Here is a 22,271-nt window from a genome sequence, read left to right on the forward strand (position 1 = left end):
AAAAAAACAAACGATTGAATTTCAAAAATTCAAAACATCTTCACACCATTCTATTATTGATAGTGAGTAAGAAATGTTCAATGTAGCAGTTGAGTTAGAAGGCGCCCCACATTTATTGGCAGTAATGTTAAGGAAGGTTTAATTTTTATTTTTCAAATTTGGAACAAAATAATGTACCCCGTTTCGTTTCGATTACAATAAGAACTATAATGGAGAAAGAACAACAACAGCATAATCGTGTAAAAAATTACAGCATTTGATTTTTGGTTTTGGTAGATGGAAGATCACGTTTCCTCCCCCTTATTCATGCCACCTTTATGTTTAATGGTTTTATACAGTCGAATAAAAATTGTATTTTTACATGCAAAAAAGCCTGTGTTGAGTTTTCTAAAGGTATAACATGTTTGTTTATTTTTATATTTAACAAAAATGCTAATACAGATTACAAATACAGGCGTCCCCCGAGCTACGACCCTCTCGAGTTACGACGATTCGCAGATACGACGATTTTGATGTTGACATTGAAAAGTTGTCATCGAGAAGAAATTGATGTATATTTTTGAATTTCTGAGCTGATAACCGTTACACACACATTTCCAAAGATTTCACAACTACCCGATATTGAATATCTATATCGTGTAAACGACTTTTTGTGTAAAATTAATTCATTATTGAACATTATTTCAAATAAAAAACACGATATAATAGATTTCGACTCTTCAACTTCGGTTATAAACTTTACATTGACAGATATTCGACATACGACTTTTTCGACTTACGCCTTGCGTTGGGACTTTTTTTCGGTCCCAAATACAGTCGTATCTCGGGGGACACCTGTACAACTTCTATTCTTGTTGGAATGTCAACGGAAATTTAAAATGTTGCTTTTGCGGCTCACATTTCCCAAGGCGCAAAGTCCTACCCCTCAGACAAGGGTTAGCATGGGGAAATTGTGTGAAACAAAAGAGGCTGAAAATACTGTGCTCCTACGAGGTAATCGGTTTAAAAGTATTAAATAAGTAATTTAAATTTAATTTAAATTTGTACAAAAACGGAACCATCCTCAAGAAGGAAATGATTCGCTAAAACTGTTCCAAAATATGTGATGTCAACAAGAAAGCCAAATAAATACAAGAAACAACACCCAAAAGTTACTTTTCGACCAGCCCCTCGCTTCATTCAAAAACTACTCCCGCAAACGAGCGTACGCGCTCTCTCTCTCGCTCGCTCGCTCGCTCTCTCCCGTTCGGCCATTCAAAGCCGCGCGGCTGTCCGCTCTTCATTATGTTTCTCGCGCTCGAAACAAGCGGATCCGCCGACGGCTACAGGGGGTTGTTTTGCGGTCCGCAGGTCTGTGTGTATCGGGTTTTGCTTTCTTCTTCAGCAGCAGCAGCAGCAGCAGCAGCAGCAGCTTCCATCCGCAAGAGGATTTGCAAGCGGCAGCATCAAGCGAAGAAGAAGTTGTGCTGAATCGCAGCATATCCCTGACCGTAGGCTGGCAGCAAAAGCAAAGCCACCCCCTGTGTTCAACCCACCCCTGTGAACGGTGGTTAGAGAACGCATCTCTCCATCCATCCTCTTCGGGCCGAGAGCAAAATTTTCACCTGTGCCGTGTGTGGTGTGTGTCTGTGTATCCATCTCGCGGTGGGGAAGAGTTTTGTGTGTTTTGTGTTTGCGTGTGTGTGGTGGGCTCGATTGTGTCAACGACAACACAGGCCGCTGTTGGGCACCAGGCAACGCGCTGGCCGGGCAAGGGAAGAGCGGTGTGGGGGAAATGGAGGTGAGTGGCGCGCATGTGTATACGTGTATAGCGTGAGAAGAGAAAGGGCTTCATCGCCATCATTTCTACTCTCGCTCCTGTCCGCGTGTGTGTGTGTGTGTGTCTGTGTTGGATGCTGGCGGAAAAGCTCCCTTTGATGGTGTGTTTTTCTCCGAGGTGCGCCGAAAGAAGCGAAGCGAAAGAAGTGGTACAACGTTGTAGTAAATCAAAGTTCTCTGGCCGCTAAGACGGCTGTGAAGGCAAAAGTCCAAACAAGAAGCAAAAGTTGTGCAAAGAAGTGTTGAATATCTCTTTCAACCGTCTCTGTGTGTGTGTGTGGATGCTGTGAAGTGGATGAGGAAAAGAGGGAGCGTCCGAAAGCCATTTCCGGCGTTGGAAGCAAACGTGAAAATCGGCTCTTGAAGCGAGCGAAGGGTGGTGGGAGTGGAGGCCCGCTCCCCGTCAACAGGAGGCTGTCCGTGCTCAAGTGCTCAGAGTGAAAAAAGCCATCATAATGGCAGAGTGATTCAGAGAATGCCGTGAAAAGTCTGCAAATTATAAAAAAGGTGAAGCTAAATGTGTGTGAAATAGCTCCCTCCTCCTCCGCAAGCAAATGTAAATGCAATTTCCGTAAGGCCTAATCCCTAATCCCGTCCGTGTATGTGTGTGTTACAGTGCAATACAGTTAAAGGATTTGCTTTGCCCCCAACTCCCCCAAAAGTGCTGAAAAAGAGCTCCTCTTTACCCCGACAACAACAAAAGTGCTGCATCGCTTCCAAGGGTGTGTTTGTGTGTCTGTGTGTGTGCGAAAACCGAGTTGGGGGAGTTCTGCACCCTTTTCCTGCAGCGGTTTACCACACCTTGCAGATTGCGCTGGTCCGACGATGCAAGAGTTCGTCGCTTGCAGCAGCAGCACCAGGAGCAGTTCCTTTCCTTAGGGCTCACTGTGCAATGTGTGCGCGTGCGGGGCAAAAAAGTAGAACAAAAACCGGAAAATAAAGCTGCTCCCACCATGATGCCTTCGTCGTTGTTGTCGTCCGCTGGCCCGTCAGCGGTGTGCCGGGACGCGTTTCTAATGCACAGTAGGCGGCGAGCTGCGGTTTCCACCGGTGCGGGGAAGGGGCAGCAGTAAAAAGGTCCCAGTTTGTGTGTCTGTGTGATGAAATGTATGTGAGCGCGTATCCGTTGTGACCGGTTTAGTGAGTTAATTTAAGCTGAAAAGTAAATCCACTTGAAGTGTTGTGAGTGCGAGGAGAAAGAAAGGCGAAGCCAGCATTTGAAAAATGCAAGTTTAGTGAAAACCAGTGCCCAGAGTCCGTTCAAGCGCAACGCCCAAGCAAGGAAGCAAACGGCTGGACCACATTCCCAAGGTGCCACAGCCAAGGTGGTGGTGGTGGTGGTGCACGTTCTGCAGGTTCTGTGCAACTGCAAGCCAATGCCACACGCCGGTTCGTGTCCGTGTGGGCCCCACTAGGGGTAGCCTTGGGCATCTAGAAGCAATCTAGCGCCGATCTAGTGATCGACGGGAGGGGGTAACGAGAACAAAGCATATAGAGTTAAACCGTTTGCCAACACACCGCGGTACGGCACACCTTTGTGTGCGGGAGGCCAGTGAGATACGTGGTAAGATGAATATGTTTTGCTTCCTTGCAGCAGCATTTAACATCATATGAGCAACAATTCTTGCAAGGTTTGGTGAAACGAATGCAGTTCTAGTTCCAGGCTCTGGTTGGAACAAGTTTATCCCGGCCCAACTGGGAACATTGTAGCAAGATCTCGCCCTTAGAAAGCACATCTTGTAGCCACGACCCAATTAAATGCTAATGGTGGGTAGACAAGGGCGTTCAAATAAATCTATCAAACGTTCAAACACCAACTATTTACATGTTTACATGCTTGTTGGGCCCGATGTGGAAACCAGTTCTAGAGCAACTAGAACCAGAGATGCACGAAACAATTACGATCCGCTCGTTTGTGGCGGAAGCACCAGGTCGGTTTGTAATTACATGCCTTCGGTAGGAAGCGTGCCACCACGTGGAGGAGATATGTGTCGCGGTCCATTAAATCTACTCTCAGGCGTACATTATTCATAGCTCGTTGGATTGAATCGTTTGCTGATGACGATGACCTCAAAAAGAGCGGGATCATTGGGCGATGCTGGGAAAAAGAGTTGTGATAAGCTCGTTGCGATTAGCTGGTGGAAGGCAACAACCTCCTTTCGTGCAGAAGGCTTGTCAGTTTTCTTTTTTAGTCGCCGAGATTCAATATTCCAGAGAGTTCTCCAGTGATGGCAACGGAGCTCTAATCTCTAATCTGTTGCTTTAGAAACTTCTTTTCGAATAATTCTATTTGACTTTTGAGCGTGAAATTGACATAGAGGGATTGAGGTAACAAAAACTCGAAATGAATTCTTTTAACATTCTAGAATGCGAGGTATTATTAACTGGTCTGTGTGATTAGTAATCGCAGTAGGAATTCATCATTTGGGCTGCAATTTCTGAATAATCGGATTCTCATCCTCAAGTCCTTGTTAATAGTCTTGTGTGTCTATTGGATTTGGGAGACTTGAAAGATAGAGAAGATTAAAGGACCTTTCATAATTTTTCAATTTGTTGAGATGATGAGAGTGATGGTTGTGGTTAGATGTTTTCCAAAACCTTTTGTTATGTTGGTGCAATGTCAAAGAGTACTATATCTTGGACTAACATCAACAATGAAAGAAGATTCTTCACAGAAGATACAGAACATATAACCTCTCAGCTATCCTGAGTCCTGAGTCTACTGCTGGAATACACAAAATTGGTTCATGATAGATACATTTTATGCTATAAGAACAACTATGTCGAATAACAGACTAAATCCTCATCTTTGGAAATACGTTTGGCAGCATATCATATGGAAGAATTTGAAACGAACTTCAATGTTTGATAACGACTAATAGCGCTTACAGTTCAAGATCATCCACTCCAGAATGTATTTATAAAATATAAAATATATAAAATTAAAGAAGAAAAACAAATTTAGATTACCCCTAGAGTACATATGCTCTAGTTTCCTAGGGCCTACCCTTTTCCTTCAGACTTCAAACTCAGACATGCAAACTTCACACAATCCCTTTAAAAAAATCGCTGACACTTTCCGTTGCCGCAACGCGGAAATGAACCGTCAGCGAATGAAATGCGACCTCATTCACTCTTCAATCAAATGCTTGGTCCACTCTCTTTGTATGCTCCGTTTGCACAAATCGGACTGCACTCATCCGCCTGCACTTACACCCACACGCGCCGCGTATGTTGCGCATCGAAAACGAGAGCAAACGGAAGCGAAAACAAAAAAAAACAAGACGAGGCAAAAGTGAAGCTCGTGGACGCAGTTCTTGCTGTGGCTCTTGCTTCGAACAACCATAGAAATATAAATGCCCTGTTTGTTTGCTTGTGTGTGCTCCGTTATCAACCGTTTGGACCTTGGCGCAGCAAGCAAAACGTGCTCCGGCGTGGCTGATCAGCTGCGCCAAGCACAGTGGTTGAATTGTCTCAGGTCTTTCGGCTGGTGGGTTTGATCCCGACTCCGAACTAGCCGCTATACTACGCCACAACATTCGCCCAAAGTGGGTTCGTTTGTGGTAAACGAGATAAAGCTACACTTATCGCGCGGTATTATCCAACGCCGGGTGAAATGTAAATCCTCCTGCTCGTCGTTCCTTGTCATAGCACGTTTCGCTGTTATTATTAGTTGCTGGTAGAGAGCATCAGCAGCGACCTCCGCGATACATCCGTGTACCATCGAGTAGCCGTGGTGTACATGGTAATCTCGCGAATTACAGTAATGATGATGATACTACTCTCCCTACCCTCGCAGTTGTACCGAGTGATTGTTGGTAGTACCAAGTGATGCGATCGCGGGTTTGAGCTGATCTACATAGACGGTAAAGGGAATAACGAGTAAAAAGGGCATCTAAAGCCACAACGATCGTCATTATAAAGGGTTTCCTCAGAACGGTTTGTTGAGAGTTTGGTTCAATTGCAATTATTTGTTCTTGGTTGGTAAACACATCAATTCAACAGAAACAAAACAAGATCACTGGTAAGTGTTTCGTACAGCGCCATCTATCGGTTCAATCCAAACCAAAGTTGGTTTGATTGGATGTGATCATTATTACAGACGAACTTTACGTAATGTAAATACTTTTGCGGCATTAATAAAATTACTGCATCACTCAAAAATCTCACAGTATGATAAGGAAACGATTCTTCCCTTTGAAACTCTATTCCATCCATTCTGCCTGCCTGTAGACACATGCTTCCCTCAATGTCTCCATTCCTGTCCCTAACTTACAGCGCGTTTAATTTATCATCCCATGTTGCCATCTTCGTGACACAGGCCGTGTTAGTCAGGGTCTTCTCACACACGATGATCTAATGTGCGAATGATCCGCTGCAGCATGTGTGTGTGTGTGTGTGTTGCGAGATTAAACTCGCAAAACAGTCCGTTGGCTGTCCCTCCCGTGAGTGCGGTGGCAGTTCCGCTGCATCTTTAGCTGGGTCGGTGCTGCATCGCCGGCGGGGAGAAAGGAATAAAAACATAAAATGCTAAAACCAGCGACGGCTTTATGTGCACCTCGCCGTCGTTGGTTTGGTTGTTCCCTTCCACATCCGCGTATGGCCCAGGATGACCTTCCGGGCTGTGAACCTTGCCTCTGTGCGTCGGCCGTCTTCCCGCAGCGAGGGGATGATTGGCAATGAGATGCGCTTAAAATAGGACCAAGTCTTTTGGGCCGTCTGCGTGGATGCGTCTGTGCGACGAGTTTAAAATGAATGTTTCCTGTCTTCCTTGCGGCAAATCGCTAAATTACTCGCACGGCAAGCGCATTGGGAAGTAGCCGTTTGACCTTATCAATTATGTTGGACTGTTCTTAGGAATATATTTGTGCGATGAGAAGAGATTCAATTTAAAATGTGATACATTAAGGAAACGTTAAACTTTGCAAGGAAGAATGTCCAGAATATTTGAGATTCTGTTACGTCTCTAGCAACACCTTTTTATCTGCTCTCTTTTACCGCTTTAACCGCCAACAAACTAAAGAAAAACCTCCACCCACACACCAATTATTGACGCCTCCCCCTCACTGTATGCATGATTAATAGCACTAATTATGCTGTTTCACTTTTTTCGGTTGTCTGTTTTTTTCTGTTTCTTCGTTGGAGTCATTGCTTCGCTTTCTACCTTCACTACTTCGGTCCGTCCACTTTTGCTATCAAAGTTGCGCTTGTGAAGCACTTTTTGGTGTCTTTCTCGATGCTTTGCACAAGCAATTCACACGTCCAAACACGCGTGCTGTTGTCTTTATCGGGTTCGTGGCTTGGCAAAATTTGCAGTCAGTTTTTGTTGTTGGTGTAAATATGATCCCGTTTCCGGTACAAACAGCTAGCGATGCGAAAAGCTAAAAAAGCAAATTCTTTAAAGAAAAAAATGCATTATACAACAAGAATTATCGAAAGAAAGATAAAAACACACTATGTATTTCGTAGAGCATGACACTTTTTCTCACGAAACTGTTTTTTTTTTGCCAACAGAAGCTTTTGTTTGTCGCTGTGATACAGTATCGGATGACACTTGAGCCAGGTGTTGGCTGAAACAATTAGCAATAAAGTGTTTGTTTATTTATTTATTTAAGTTTACTTTACAAAGGGGGGTTTGTTCGTATTTCTGCACTCGAAAAAATATATTTGTATGTGAAAGTATTTCGCAGTACTAGTTCATCAAATAATTGTAATATAAGTTCATCGTCAAGCGACGGGTGCGTCTTTTAGGATGCTCAATTCATATATATTGTTTTACTGAGTCGCTTGAATCACAGGTTTATTTCTAGGCTTACGAACCTATGATTCTTGTCGCTCATTCAATTTCTTTAAGCAAAATATTACCTTAGGAAAAAATAGGACAACTTCCGGAAGACAAATTATCTACAAGCTTGTTTCGTGTATTACCTCCTTCACATGGTGGATTTAGATAAGAACTCTATTTGCTGTTCTAAACCATCCCTTCCGTAAGCAAACAAACTTCCTAAAGCGCTCGTCTCTCCAAGTCGTAATTACACTCTATCACATGTCAATCAGCACGCATGTCACGATTTGCACATTCCCCCGCATCGTACAGTCCAATAATGTTCCCCTCTGCCCTGCACTGCACCGCCGAAGCGAAGCGTTATGGCGACCACGCAAGCCCACCGGATCGCGTAGTGACGAATGATTTGCCATATCAAACATCGCACCCCGTTGCCATATACTGCTCGTTGCGTTTTGTATTTTCGCGGTCATTCTTTTTTCCACTCGATACCCTGCCAACGAGCACGATAAACATTTCGTACAACCGGCCCAACCGGCGAGTGACAAATATTGAGCCACGGGTTCACCGTGAGTCGTTACTATTTGGTTCGCAATTTTTGTTTTTTTGGGACAGCCCATCTATGAGGTGGACGGATGGAGGCAAAAACCATTTAAAGAGCATCTCTCGCCGTCAGCACACCATCAGCTGTGGTGCTGGGTGAAATATGTATAATTCAATTAGAATGCTTCTAATTGGGACGATCATCCGGGCGACGTGTGTCCCGATGGGATGATATTTTCGAGCATTTGCCCTTAAAAAAAGTGCTTGAGGGAAGATCACACTCGTCCGAGCGATCGGCTCGGCGCTACTTCCTTCGTAATGTTGGGTAATAATAAAATTCAAATATATTTTTAACCTACCCAGTACAAATAGAGTGTACAACAAGAGGAGGGGACCTTTTTAGCATTTGATAGAGCGAAAATAACAGAAGGAAAACAACGAACATTGTTTCCCAATTTCCCGAGTGTGGCGAAATTTATGGCGCAAGTGAGATTGACTCAACCAGCAATAGAGAGGAAGCGTAAAGATCGCTTCGTTGATCTTTTGTTTCTTTCTGTGTGGTGCGGATGGAAAGATTTCAAGAGCAACAGCTGAAAATCCGCTGTGGTTGGTAATTGTGCGCGTAAAATGTAAAACAATGCGAAAATACTGCTCGTCCCCAAGAAGGAGGCGCCACGACCGTTGCGAGTGCGATTTATTTTTGGCTTTTTATTATCATTTTTAAGCATGTTTTCATGCCACATTTGAAGCTGTGAAGAGTTTAGCGTACAGTGTTCAGTGTATGTTGTCAAGTTTGTCATTCTTTTCCACCCTAAAGAGTACATTGCCCTTTTCCCTGTGGTCACAAATGCAATTGGAATAACGTTTAATTTTCTCTCAATCAAGCCAGTGCGACTCACAAGACGAAGGCAAACGATAGAGATCGCAGCCAATTCGCAACCTCACCTCACAAATGAACTGCAATTAGACGTTTGATTGCCAATCGTATGATCCATGTCGGCAGCGAAGGCAAAAAAAAACCTAGCTGTAAACAAGCAATCGTTCCGGCACGGTTGTGTGTTGAATCAGCTGCATCGAACCGGCGGGTTGGGTGTGTGTGTTTGTATGGTTTAGTTTTTCCCCAGACCTCAGGCCAACAATCATGCAGTGTGGCACCAAGAGGTTGTTGTTTTTTGTTGCTTTTCTTCTTCAAAACCACTGCAACGTCACGGCGGGAAAATTGGAGGTGAAAGTTTGGCATCACAAAAGTTCACAAAAGTGTGGATTTGGGATTCGATGACACATGGCTTTCGGTCGTCCTACATTTGGGGGCCGACTGTGACTAACTCACCTTTCGAAAAATGGTGAAAAAAATGCCCCACGGAAGCTCAATTGTATTTTTCTATTCATTTCCTGCGTGTGCACGTGCGCGTGTGTGTGTGACAAGCATTGTTCGAGGTGTGGCAAATTTTGAGTCCGCGAAACAGTTCGGTTCCGGCACCTGCGTGGTTTTTTTTGTCCGTGTTCGTGTTAATTTAATGAAAATTGTTTGTGCCAAAAAGAAAGTAGAAACCGGTGGAGGTTTTTGTCGTGTGCAGAGGGCACAATGGAAATAGTGTCGGTCGTTTGGGGATTTTGTGCCTCAAAATGCTATAATTTGATAAGGTTTCGGATGGAACTACGCGCCAGCAGTTCATGCATCTTAGCTGTGTAGACTTTTAGTTGTGCCAGATGAAGATGAAAAGAATTTTTGCAAGTTCCTATCCTCGTTTTCCAATATATAGCTCAGGTAATAAGTGCAAAAGTAATCGCGTTCTTTAAGAGAGCATCTATGATTTGATTCTCAAGATCCCAATATTGGAATATCCCAACGATATATATCATAACTTGAGATATTGATATAGATGACATAGATATTAAGCATCTAAAGATATCTGCTATCAAATGGAAGCGCATTCAATACTTGGTTAACTTCAGAATGTAGAATATTGAACTTCAGGTGATATATTTCTCTTCTGCGCCACCTAGAACCATTTGGGTACTGCATTATGACGTCATAATCATCGAGATCTTCTCCTATTTTGGGTCTTCTATTTGTATTTCGTTTGAGTACATGATATAGACTCTATTCCATATGGTGGCATATCGCGGGAACTGGCTCTAATACGCTTTTCACGTCATTTCAATGACATCTAACGATCCAATATTGAGATTTGGACTTATATCATTACTATGGATCATAATCTTAATTATATTTTAAGATAAAGCTAAAGATATCTCGTGACGTATCATCGGTATGTTTTAGGACACTTTTGAAAGCTATTCCCACCATGAAATAATGGTAGGTCCTGCTAAACAGGCATGAAAATAAGACCCTTTGCTAACTTGAGTTCCGCTTTGGCTCCAACATCTGGCAGGAAAGCATGTTTCAAGCGAATCATTCTCTCCATCTGTGCCGTCACTGGCAGTAAAGTCAACGACATACTACAAATACTTCACTTTCGCTTTGGTTATGCCATGCCGGCAATACAGTTTTGCTGCCATCGACTCCAACTCGCCCAAGGGTCTCTGTTTCACCCCTTGCGGACAGATTTGTGATGAGTTTTGCCTGCAATATTGGTCAACCGGCGCGCTTCGAGCGAGCGAACGAACGGTTTGCGCCACCAACGGTTTCAACGCTTCATCGCGCACCTCTTTAACAGCTTTTGAGTCATCGGTGTGTGTGTGTGTGTGTGCAAAACTCGCCACGCCACGCAATTGCACAATATGCAACCGATCAGACGAGCGACCACCGTTTCGCAGGTCTCTCTCCCTGGTCTGAAGAATGGGGCGGGCTAATGCCCCACGCTGCTTACTTCCCGACGCGACGAGACGCTATCTTTTTGCTTTGCCGACACGCCGCGTTGAGCCGAAATTAAAACAGAGAACCAAGACAAAATAGCAAAAAAAAAAAAAACGGAACACAAACTAACGCTGAACAGTGGTGAGTTTTTTTTCTGTTACCCTCACACCCAATATATAATTTTACCCAGTGCTTCCGCTCGACGCTCGTTTCTCGGTTGCTGTTTGGATGATAACTTCTGCTTTACAACCGTGCTACTGCTTCCGCTCAGTTCCTCACAACGAATCGAGTTTAAATCGGACCATATTTAAAGAAAAATGGGTCTGAGAAAGTTTTTTATTTGCCCATTAAATTACTAACTACCTCTCGTAAGAAAGGTTTTAGAAAGGGTGTTAGAAACCTCCCGAATCAATGTATTTTCTTCCCATTTCAAGTGCTTGCAAACTGTCAACACCTTCTTTACTGTCGCTATTTTTCAAAACAGGGAACTGCTGAAAAGGGGGCCCCCGGGGGGCCCATAAATAGACGCTAGACAAATGTCAAATGCTTGGGTGCCCTCGGCTGAAAATAGCAGCACCCCCTACTTGATTCTTGTGCAGCTCGCGCGCGGGGGCCTCCTGTGGGCATCGCGTATTCTAAACCGCTTTGCGCCGGTGGCAATGGCCACACATTTGCCCAAACGGAAACGTACAGCGCAATGTTTTTGATTGGTAATAAATAGATTAGAATCTCGGGGGGAGTACGTTCGATCGACGAGAAGGCAAGCAATTTAATAACACTTGCTTACTCGTGGCGAATGTGTGTGTGTGTGTTGTGCGCTTTGATTGAACCGATATGTTGAGGGTTACAACAATAATTGAGAAACATTAGTTTGAAGCACGCCTAACACAGAAACTGTTACTGTTTTGATATTTCCCAATCGCTTGAGTAGTCGCGTGCACAAGTGTACTTCAATTATTCCGATCAAGTTGGGCAGTGCTATATAATTTAATCCCCAACGCAAATGGGTTAATCATTGGACTCTCTTCCTGGCCGCTGCTTCCCTTATTTATGGACGATTTTTATACCACACCACCCATAAAGTGGTCCATCAAACGGGCGCGCAAAACAGTTCGATTGAGCACAAGGAGCTGAAGTGACTGGATTGCATGTAAAATAAACGTGCTCGATCGGTATCGACTATTTCGGCGTCGTGCGTTAGCACGGAGCACTTGCAACGAGTTGCACTCGGGCGCGGGGGCTTGTTTATTATCGCTCTGCCGGTTGCTACCAATAAACAAACGCCATCAACCCGGATGGTGGGTGAAGATGGTAAATAACGAAACATCCCATCAACCCAAAAGTTACTGCTAATAGTCTGCACTAATCGTCGCCATCGCTGCACGTCAGTAGATAGTAGTGGTAGCAGTGTTGTCGTGTGATGTTGGAAATTAGGCAGGATGAGGAGAGTGAGTGTGGTTTACACGGTACCAAACTAAATGTTGCTGTCCATGTGCTGCGGCGTTTCCATGCTGGTTTAGCTAAACGATTGCCCTTCCGTGCACGTGTTTCGTTTTGCTACACCAAAAAAACCCAGCACCAAAACACAACTGCTTACCACTGTACTTGGTTGTGTTTATCTGGGAGGTGTTTCAGTTTCGTGTCTGCGCGATGTCTCGGCGGTGACGCTGTGAAAATGAATTAATGCGCAAACATGACCACAAAAAAAGGAAAAACTAAACAAACGAAATCATAAAGATGTTTCGCAAAAGAAATGTCCCAACTCTGTGCTGCTGCCTTGGCGCGTGGAGCCTTGTTAAGCTAATGATGGGGGTCGTCCATGCATTACTGCTCCTCTTGTTTCTTCGCTTAATTATGATCGCGTTGAAACGTGTAAACAAATAGCTTAAATCGGAGCAGCGATTAAATTGAAGAAGCTGCAAAGTCTCGTGGAAGATGCTTCTCGTGGAAAGGGCAAACCATGGTGCGTGTGTGTATTTATCTAACCAATAAAAAAATAACCTGCTTTTGCTTCCGTTTGGTTCTGCAAAAGGAAAACACATCGTAAACGCCCCCGTCCCCCTACACAAACATCCCTTTTCCGTATCTCGCAACAGGATTTGCGATCGTGATCGAGGGGCAGAAGGAACAGACAGAAAAGCGACCATTTTCCGGCACGATTTCCAGACCATGCCGTTTGTGCAATTCTGTATTTTTAAAAACGTGCCTGACTTTACCCACCGATCGTGCCCGCGATCATGCCGGGGCGATGATGTCTGACGTATTTTGGAATTTTCTTTTTTTTTTGTTTTCATATTTGCATTTGCAGTAAGATAACAACATCGCCAGTTTCGATGAATGACACGGTAGGCAAGTAACAGTTAAACGAGGTTTGCGATTTTCTTGAATTCCTGCACACGTCTGGAAGGGGGATGTTTATGTAACACGATACATTGCCCGGTATCTGACGCCATATACAACAGCTTTGGGGAGGAAATAAAAATCGTTCAGATTTTTCCAAGTCTAATCGACTCAGCGTCTCTTGAAGACGTTGAACCGGCTGACGGTATAGTGGATTGCAGTGCTGATCGTGAGAGGTGAATGTTTGTGGTATTTGAGCGATTACTGTAAAGTCTGTTCCTCGCACACGATGCCCCTAACGCCACTCAATGCCTCAATCGACAGTTTAAGTGTGCGTACGTGTACCCTCTTGTGTGCAATTCATCAATCGCGATTGATCGATCGATCGTTTCTGCTCGAACGACCTTCATCGGTTCACTCGAAATGAACCACCCAACTTCATCTCTCTCTCTCTCTCTCTCTCTCTCTCTCTCTCTCTCTCTCTCTCTCTCTCTCTCTCTCTCTCTCTCTCTTTCGCAACCACGATCTATGCTTATTCGGGGGGGGGTTATTTTTAATTTTACTACGCTCTACTACAAGTAGCATTTCGCCGGTGTTTTCGGCATTTTGACGTCTGGCAATGCAAGGTTGGCGACACATGGCCGGCCTGGGGAGGGGCTTGTTTGATCTGATGCTGCTGCTGCTGCTGCTGTTAGTGAGATTACTTGCTCGCCGGCCAAGGTTCGATGCCACATTTTGACGCGTGAGCGACGTACCTAGGACAAAGTGCAGAAATGTTCAGTACAAACCCCCTCAAATGGTTTTTGTAGCGTGTTAGTTCTGTGTGGTTGGCAAACGAGAAGCGAAAAAGAGAGTTCATTTCGTGGTGGGTGGTGACTCAAGGTAGTGTGAAATGTGGCAAGATGTTGGAAGACTTACCGTTCCGGCTAGTGAAAGTTGGTCGTTTGAGGTTAAGGTCAGCGCAGCGCATTCGGGGACGTTTGACATTTCACAGAACTGCGTGAACTGGTGTGGAATTAGTCATTCGCGTTTTATGTGAGATATTTCTCAGTACAATACAGATAACTTAATACAAACACACCTTTATAGTCATTACTTTGATACAAGTCACGCTACTGCAGGATATCAAAACATGTGACACATTCGTGTAAGTCCCATTTTACGATAATAAACCCAGTGGAAATTTGCACTCGAGAGCCCACTTCAAAGATGGGATGACTCAAGTACACAGTTTGAACCTACAACGAGGAAATGGAGAAGCACCTAACAATCTTTAAACCAAGATAGCGGTGATGCACTTGAAATGCGGCTGAAGTGTACAAGATCCTTCGGCATGTATTCGAACATGTAAGCGCTACCATATAGTATGACACCGTCACACACATCAATATCAACAATAGACTCGTCCACTCCCAAAGTGTCAAGCATTGGGTCAAACCCAAGTACCGATCAATGCCGGTAGATAAGATAGAACGCCCGTAATGACTCCTCCACATGTTAGCACGAGTGAAAGTTAGATGTGGAAGTATCATTGGGCACTAAACACACTTACCGAAAGGGTTGTTGGCTGTCTGTTTTTTCCCCTTCCATCTTCCACACTGTCGCGAAAATCCTTCAATCAGAGCATTCGCTTATCTTATCGCAACCGCGCGCACAACATGTCAAGCACCGGAACGCAGTCAATTGGTAATTGAGACTCATTAACACCTCATCAATGCGCTCGCTACGATGATTGTGTCGCCTGTCCTGTGCCTTGTTGGTTTGAAAGAAGGTGAAGGGGGAATAGGTCGGAATAGCGTCGCAACGGTGTTTGATGTGCGTGTTGCATGCAGCTGTGCTGTGTGCGGGAAAAACGCTCTGAACAAACTCTCGAGTGTCTGTTAGAAGTTCGAGGTGATGATAGGCAATTAACGAGACATTACGGGCGTGTAGGAGTGGGCGCTCTTGCCAATGCAGACCACGTCCATGTGAGTGACGGGTGTGATGGGGCTTGGAGATTCGAACTTCCGGACGTCCGGACAGGTGTGAAGTGGGTGTGATATGGTACACGCTCTTCCAGGCCACGTCAATCGCTTATTCATTCTGCTCTGGCGACGTTCCAGAATTGTATCAAAGTAGTAAAGACATCTCCACAGACGCCATCAAGTGCTGCTCTCGCTAACATGTCGTATCTACTGGTTCCTATTCCCCATTGCAGAAAGTAAAACGCGTAGTGTGTACGTTAAAGCAGCGCGCATTCCAGGTGTTTGAAGTTCCACCGTGTGGAGGAACAGATCCCGGAAATCATGTCCGGCGGTAAGGATCGTCGATCAAGGGCGAGCAAAACGCAAGGATGGGAAGAGGCTGGCGGCGAGTTTTACCAGGAGAGCTATCCGGCCGACCTGGAGGGTATGCAGCGAGATCCATCGAAGATTGCAACCCTGCTACCGTCGAAGCAAACGCGAAATGGTAAGTACTTGATCCTGGTGGGAATGATCAGTAGCAGGATCCAACCTAACTTGTGTTTGTGTTTTAGCTACGACAAGGCGCGTCCGACCTGCCCAGGGGCAGGACACGAAAGGTGGTACGAGGCGGCGGGCCAGCTTCTCGACCGTTGCCCGCCGAGGCTCACAGTACCACGAGATGCAGGTGGCCACCCTGCCCGATCTATCAGGTGAGTTTAAATGCTTGTGGATGAGAAGATCCTGTGGGGTTTCTGATAGAACTTGAATTACTGTAATGCCCTCCAAATGACTTTCACATAAAGATAGGTCGTAATTGTTCCATTATCACAAATAATGTTTGTTGATTTGGGTGGCATTGTTACGAACATCAAGTGATGGTTCCATCGGTGTAAAAATCGCCCCAAAAATACAACTCATGCAAATAAGCAAGAAAAAAAAAACAGAAATAAAAAACTAATAACCATTGCATTCAATGCTAATGAGCTTGGTCCATAGCTATCACCAAAGAGAGGGAAGAAAAAAAGAAAATAAATTAGCTACCCCACATCAAACCCCCACACATCTGTGGGGAAGGGAGCGTAACAGCAGCGTGAAATTGTCCCACGATGATATTCCGTATCCGGTCACTTTATAGCTGGAGCTGGTTCTTTTTTTACTCTTGCCACTCATGATCGGTGTAGTTCAACGAACGGCTGGCAGATTGATCGACCAGCAGACTGCGTGCGTGTCGCGCGCTCTCTTCGGCTCTCTTCTATCGACTACTAACTTCGCGAGCGTCACGCGGGGAGAGGATCGTAAATTATCTCAAGAGCATCGCTATAGCGGCTTGCTTCCCGATGATAGAAGTGGGGTCGTCGTGTGTCATGCGAGCCCTTACGAGATACCGTTACATGTGGGTGGCGTGAGGATGATGAGAATCTTATGTTTTTTTATTGAGCCGACTGCGGCTTTGGTCTACTGCTGTGGAATCTTGAATTATTTGTTTTGTTGGGAAACTGATTTCAGTAAGAACTTCAACTACAGAGTAATCTTCAAAGAACGTGTATTTAAACGATTGGATAGTTACAGCTCTTTATCGCTTTTAAGTTAAGTTCTTTGTCTTGTTCCGTTGGAAGATCAGCTTGCTCGATTCTGTTCTGCACCGAACGAAGCAAAAAGCAATGAACGAAACAAAGATTTAGCAAGATCATCAGCTCTTGGATGGAGAATGAGTCATCGCCGCTTTAATCATACGTGGAGCAAAAACCCTGAAGTTGTTAGAATTGCTCTCATATGAAATCATTCTGACTGTAGGTTGTATCTTTTGTACGATTTGGCGTCACTTAATTCTTAATCAATGTCTGTGAAGATGCTTCATTTGTCGTTTATTTTAAAAGAATCAACTGATCTTGCCCTCGCGACCCAACTGCAGCATGATTCCAGCCCTTCACACCAGACCCAGTTGATTGATCTCCATTAGATCGTCACCGAGTGGCAGCTAACGAATGTGCAACGTGCGACGTATGTGACGGACGTTGCCGTCAAATTGCGACACTGACATTAACCTAGCGGTGTGGAGCGAAACCATTGTCTGTGCTGCAATTGTTACCCGGAAGTGTGTCTGTGTGTATGTGTTTGTGTTCCAAGCACAGCACACAGTGCAATGAAACAATGGACCTTTGAGACTGTTGACTTGCAACGAACGATCAGGGATGATCAGGGCCGGTGTTGGACAGCATTGTAAAAGAGGCAAAGGGTTCTTCGCCTCTGTCAGACAGTGTCTAGGGGTTGCATTGCAATCATATTGAAATGCCTTTTTCTTTACTTGTCCTCCCAGAGAACCTGATTAACGAGGAGCGAACATGGGAGGAGATTCGGGAGATCAAATCGATGCCGGTCCCGATGGCACAGAAGCGAGAAATGAAGGCACAGCTACAGGTAATGCTTACTTCCCTTTCAAAGCTTACTAAACACACCATTAATCGATGACTACTTTTCCCTCTTACAGAATGCCACCAAACTCCGACTGCAAGGCTTCGAGCAGATCAAATGGCGCCGGCGGAAAGCGTGGCAAAGCTTTCGTTCCAAGTGGGGCGAATACCAGACCAAGCTCGAGCTGTGGCGCATGTCGCTGAAGACGATCGAGGGCAACTTCGGGACGGGCGTAGTCGCGTACTTCCTCTTTCTGCGCTGGCTAGTCTTCTTGAACCTGCTGCTGTTTCTGCTGATCTTTGCGTTCGTCGTACTGCCCCACCTAGTGCTGCGCGAACCGACTGACCTGCCATGCGATCTGGTGACGGATCCAACGTCTGTCCAGTGCTGCTCGGAAAGCTACGAGAATGTGACCCGTACGGCTCAGTTCTCGGTGCTGGATCTGATACAGGGTACGGGGTTCGTCGAGGGGACGCTGCTGTTCTACGGCATGTACACGAACCAGATCTACGGTTACAGCCCAATGGAGGATCGAGCGTACCATACGGCGCGTCAGTTGCGCATGTCTGCGGCAGCCGCAGCAGCGATTAATGGATCGACCGTGGAAACCAGTAGGCTGCTGGAGAGCGACCTGCCCGACCCGGAGCGGCAAACGATCCTGTACTACGATCTGCCCCTCGTGTACGTGATCATCATCGCGATCTACTACATCATCACGCTCGTCGCCATCATGCGGGCGGTCGTGCGCCAGTTTAAGGATCGGATCGCCGAGGGCGAAGGCCTGTTCTACCAGTACTGCAACCTGGTGTTCGGCGGGTGGGACTTTTGCATCCACAACCAGAAGTCGGCCGACATCAAGCACCGGGCGCTGCACAACGAGATCAAATCGCTGCTCTACCAGAAGCGGTTCGAGCACGAGCGCAACAATCGGTCGCGCGAGTTTATGCTCAAGCTGATCGCGATCCGGATGCTGGTCAATCTGGTCGTGTTTGTGATACTGCTGCTCGCTGCCATTACAATCTACGTGCTGTTTAACGTGTCGCTGGCCGAGCTGGAGCCGAACTTTACGCCCTCGCATCCGGTCAGCTTCAGCGAGGGCATCGGTAACCGGACGCTGTACATGAGCTGGCCGTCGTCCTGGTCGGTGTTTTCGTCCGCGTCCCAGCGCGGTGCCATATCGTTCGCCAGCACCATCACGCCACTGCTCTCGTCGATCAGCGATGAGGTGGGAGCGGGTGGTGGTGGTAGTGGAGGGTTCAATGCGACCGACCCGACGATGGAGCGGCTCTCGCTGGAGGAGAAGCTGCGCGTGCTGTTCTACGAGTTCCTGCCTTACCTGGCGATCGTGTGCATGAATCTGGTCGTGCCGCAGCTGTTCAACTATCTGGTGCAGTACGAGAAGTATTCGCCGCTGTTCGTGATCAAGATCAGCCTGTTCCGGACCGTGTTTCTGCGACTGTCGTCGCTGGCGGTGCTGCTCAGCCGGTTCTACTTTCTCATCACGCCCATGAACGTGACGCAGAAGCTGCTGCTGAATGCGTCGTCCGAGCAGGGCGTGGAGCAAATCCTCACGACCACGTTGGCTCCTTCGACGACCACTGCCATGCCCGTTACTACTACCACCACCACCATCAGCAGTACCAGCACCACACAAGCCAGTCTCGTGAGCACCGTCGCATATCAGCTGCCCGAAGCGAATGCCTCACTCGTAGCGAATCTAACCGCAACGACGATCTCAGTACTGGGCACACTCCTTCTCGACCGTCAATCGCCCGTGGCCGAGGCACAGACGCAGCAACAGCAGCAGCAGCTGCCCACCCAGTGCTACGACGAGCAGAACGGTGCGCCACAGTGCTGGGAAACGTTCGTCGGTCAGCAGTTCTACAAGCTGTTCATCGTCGACTTTGCGACGCACTTTCTCGTGACGTTCTTCGTGAACTTTCCGCGGGCACTGTTTGCGCGCCACTCGAGCTCCCGGCTGGCCAAGTTCATCGGCGAGCAGGAGTTCGAGCTGTCCAAGCACGTGCTGGACGTGATCTACTCGCAGACGCTCTGCTGGCTCGGCACGTTCTACGCGCCCTTCCTGCCGGCGATCGCCGCGCTGCTGACGTTTCTGATGTTTTACATCAAGAAGTTCGCCTGCCTGGTGAACTCGAACCCCTCCGCCATCCTGTACCGGGCGTCCCGGTCCAAGTCGCTGTTCATGTCGACGCTGCTGATCTCGTTCACGCTCGCGCTCGTGCCGGTGGTGTACGCGCTGGCCGAGATCGTACCGTCCCGGTCGTGCGGTCCGTTCCGCGGGCTGCCGTCGGTGTGGGACCGGGCCATTGCGGCGTTCATGAAGATGCCGCAGTTCTTCCAGAACGTTATCTTCTACTTCGGCACGGCCAGCTTCGCCATACCGTGCTTTGTGGTGCTGACGTTCTTCATCTACTACTACTACGCCGTGTCGACGGCCAACCGGCACATGGTGCAGGTGCTGAAGCAGCAGCTGGTGCTCGAGGGCCACGACAAGCAGTTCCTGCTCAGCCGGCTCAGCCTGTTCATCAAGCAGCAGCAGGAGTACCAGAAGCGCATGATGCGCCAAGCGGCCGAACAGCAGCAGCAGCAGCAGCAATATCAGCAGCAACACTCCGTTTCGAGCAACACGGCAAACAATGTGATACCGCCGCCGTCGGCATACCAGCAGCAGCAGCCACCGGTTGTGCCACCGCCCCGGACCAACAGTCAGTTGCAAGCGTCGGAACCGACGCCAGCCCTACCTCCCCGAGCTGATCGCGACTCCAAGCCGAGCAGTCGCGATCGGCCGAAGGATCTGCCGCCGCCGCCTATCCCGGCTAGTGGTTCCAGTTCCACCGGCAATACGACGGGTGCGAACTGAGGCGACCCAGCGAATACCATGAGATTAGCCCACAGACTAACCAACGTTTGTTCCTTTCCTCTTCTCTCGTCCCCGAGGTGGACCGAGAGCGGACGTGCGCGACACACGCCTGCCGATCGTGATATTATATTCCAACTGTTAGGTTCTCTTATGGTTTTATGAAATCAGGCGAAATTAATATTATTTATTTGTTAAGCTACTCCAGCACTTTAGGTTATTAGATTTGAGTTTAGATAAAACGCGATGCCTCGGCACTGTCTGGCGAAGGGAAGCGAACTTTATCAGTGGCCATCAGAGCAATACGACGACTCCTCCTTCACAAGATATTATTGGTCTGGTTTAGGACTCCAAACTCCTCAAACTGAGACGCAGAAAGAGAGAGGGACGACGAATTATTATGAAGCTCAGGAGGAGGCTCATGCTCATACAATTTTTGAGGGCGGTATTGTAAAAAAAAGGTTTGCTAATAATCGGAGTGTCTCCTTTTCCTCTTTTATCGCTCGCTTTGTACATATATCACTCTACGTTAGTGTAGTCTTCTTTGCGTGTTTGTGAATATTTTTAAGTGCAGCGTTATAGTGAGCAACTGATCACTAGCTTAGGTATCTGTGTTTGTGTGTTTGTATATCATTGTGATAGTATAATATATGCAGCGTAACGTGACATGCTCTCGAGCCGAACGAGATGAAGAAAAAGTGGAAATAGGATCGATCAAGAGCAAGAATGTCGTCAAGCAAATAGCGTAAATGATATCAATTGGAATGATTTGAGCAAAAGTAGTCATATTGAACAAAATTAAGTTTGGATTGCATTCAGAGGACCAAACACTAAAACCACTACCGGTCCACAGGGGCGATTGAAGCACCAATACGAGTGAAATATTGAATAGAGCAAGCAGAGGTAGCATGTATTAGCAAAATCTAGAACAGAAAAAAAGACTTTTTCCCAGCAAACCAAAAATAGGCAAATTGTTTAGGTGAAATCATTGAAACAGCGAAAGCGAAGACTCTAATCTCGCTGATCGATCGGGAGATCCTTTCGCGCGAGTGAACAGACGATACCGACATTGAGACTGCCTACTTTTAAACTTTAGTTAGTGAACGAACGCCACCGTGCTGAACGATCGCCCCAACATTGGTATCATCAAATGGGCCATTCCCCAAATAGCCACAAACACAAACATGTATGCTCAATGTACCATAGGTCAGCTTTTGGAATGATTTACTACAACCGTAAACAATATGCCGCGAACAGCATGCAGGATCCACATTTTTATACTTTCAACATACAGGTGCTTCGGATAAACAAGAAGCTACATAAATGCATCGAAATAATTACTGGCTTTAACTCATTTAAAGCCAGGCAGCTACAATGCAGCTCCTATACATAGATTTCCGCGTCATTCGGTAGCTCTTGAGCACCCAGTAGGGCGTGTGTGCGCGCGAAGTTCATCCTTTACGTAAATCCTCATCTCAAACATCTTATTCAAGACTACCGACGCACGGTGTAATATTCAACAGTCAGCATATAAGTCGGCATGATTTCTGGTAGCATGCAGCTAGTACGATAATATTATACGTAAAACATAATTTTATGTCAAAGGATTTAAACTAAGATCTCATTAAAAACCACACTACAGTAGCTACAACCCCACGTGCGGTTGGTTTTGCAGAAACATTGTCAGCCGGAAGCGAGAGTGGCGAGAGTGTGAAGAAAAGCTTACAAACA

The 22,271-nt window shown here is 46.4% G+C and overlaps 1 protein-coding gene across 3 annotated transcripts; it reads left to right on the forward strand.

Annotated features, from left to right (window-relative positions):
* Positions 1 to 1,278: 1,278 nt before the first annotated feature.
* Positions 1,279 to 21,051, forward strand: LOC121598684 (transmembrane channel-like protein 7). 3 transcript variants are annotated; one of them, XM_041925880.1, is made up of 5 exons: positions 1,279 to 3,382; positions 15,505 to 15,755; positions 15,823 to 15,960; positions 17,568 to 17,668; positions 17,739 to 21,051. In XM_041925880.1, the coding sequence occupies exons 2-5, from the start codon at positions 15,593 to 15,595 to the stop codon at positions 20,541 to 20,543; spliced, it is 3,207 nt and encodes a 1,068-aa protein (XP_041781814.1). In that variant the 5' UTR covers positions 1,279 to 3,382; positions 15,505 to 15,592; the 3' UTR covers positions 20,544 to 21,051. The 3 variants fall into 3 exon arrangements, with proteins under 3 accessions (XP_041781814.1, XP_041781815.1, XP_041781816.1); XM_041925881.1 differs by having other exon boundaries at positions 1,279 to 2,325; XM_041925882.1 differs by having other exon boundaries at positions 1,279 to 1,780.
* Positions 21,052 to 22,271: the final 1,220 nt, after the last annotated feature.

This window comes from Anopheles merus, chromosome 3L (assembly GCF_017562075.2).
Source record: "Anopheles merus strain MAF chromosome 3L, AmerM5.1, whole genome shotgun sequence".
Lineage (NCBI taxonomy): Eukaryota > Metazoa > Arthropoda > Insecta > Diptera > Culicidae > Anopheles > Anopheles merus.

Excerpts from the sequence above, each read along its gene's own strand:
- LOC121598684 (XM_041925880.1), top strand. The coding sequence starts at position 15,593 with ATGTCCGGCGGTAAGGATCGTCGATCAAGGGCGAGCAAAACGCAAGGA. Across the intron at positions 15,756-15,822 it reads GTCGAAGCAAACGCGAAATG|CTACGACAAGGCGCGTCCGA; the intron begins GTAAGTACTTGA and ends TTTGTGTTTTAG. Across the intron at positions 17,669-17,738 it reads AAATGAAGGCACAGCTACAG|AATGCCACCAAACTCCGACT; the intron begins GTAATGCTTACT and ends TCCCTCTTACAG.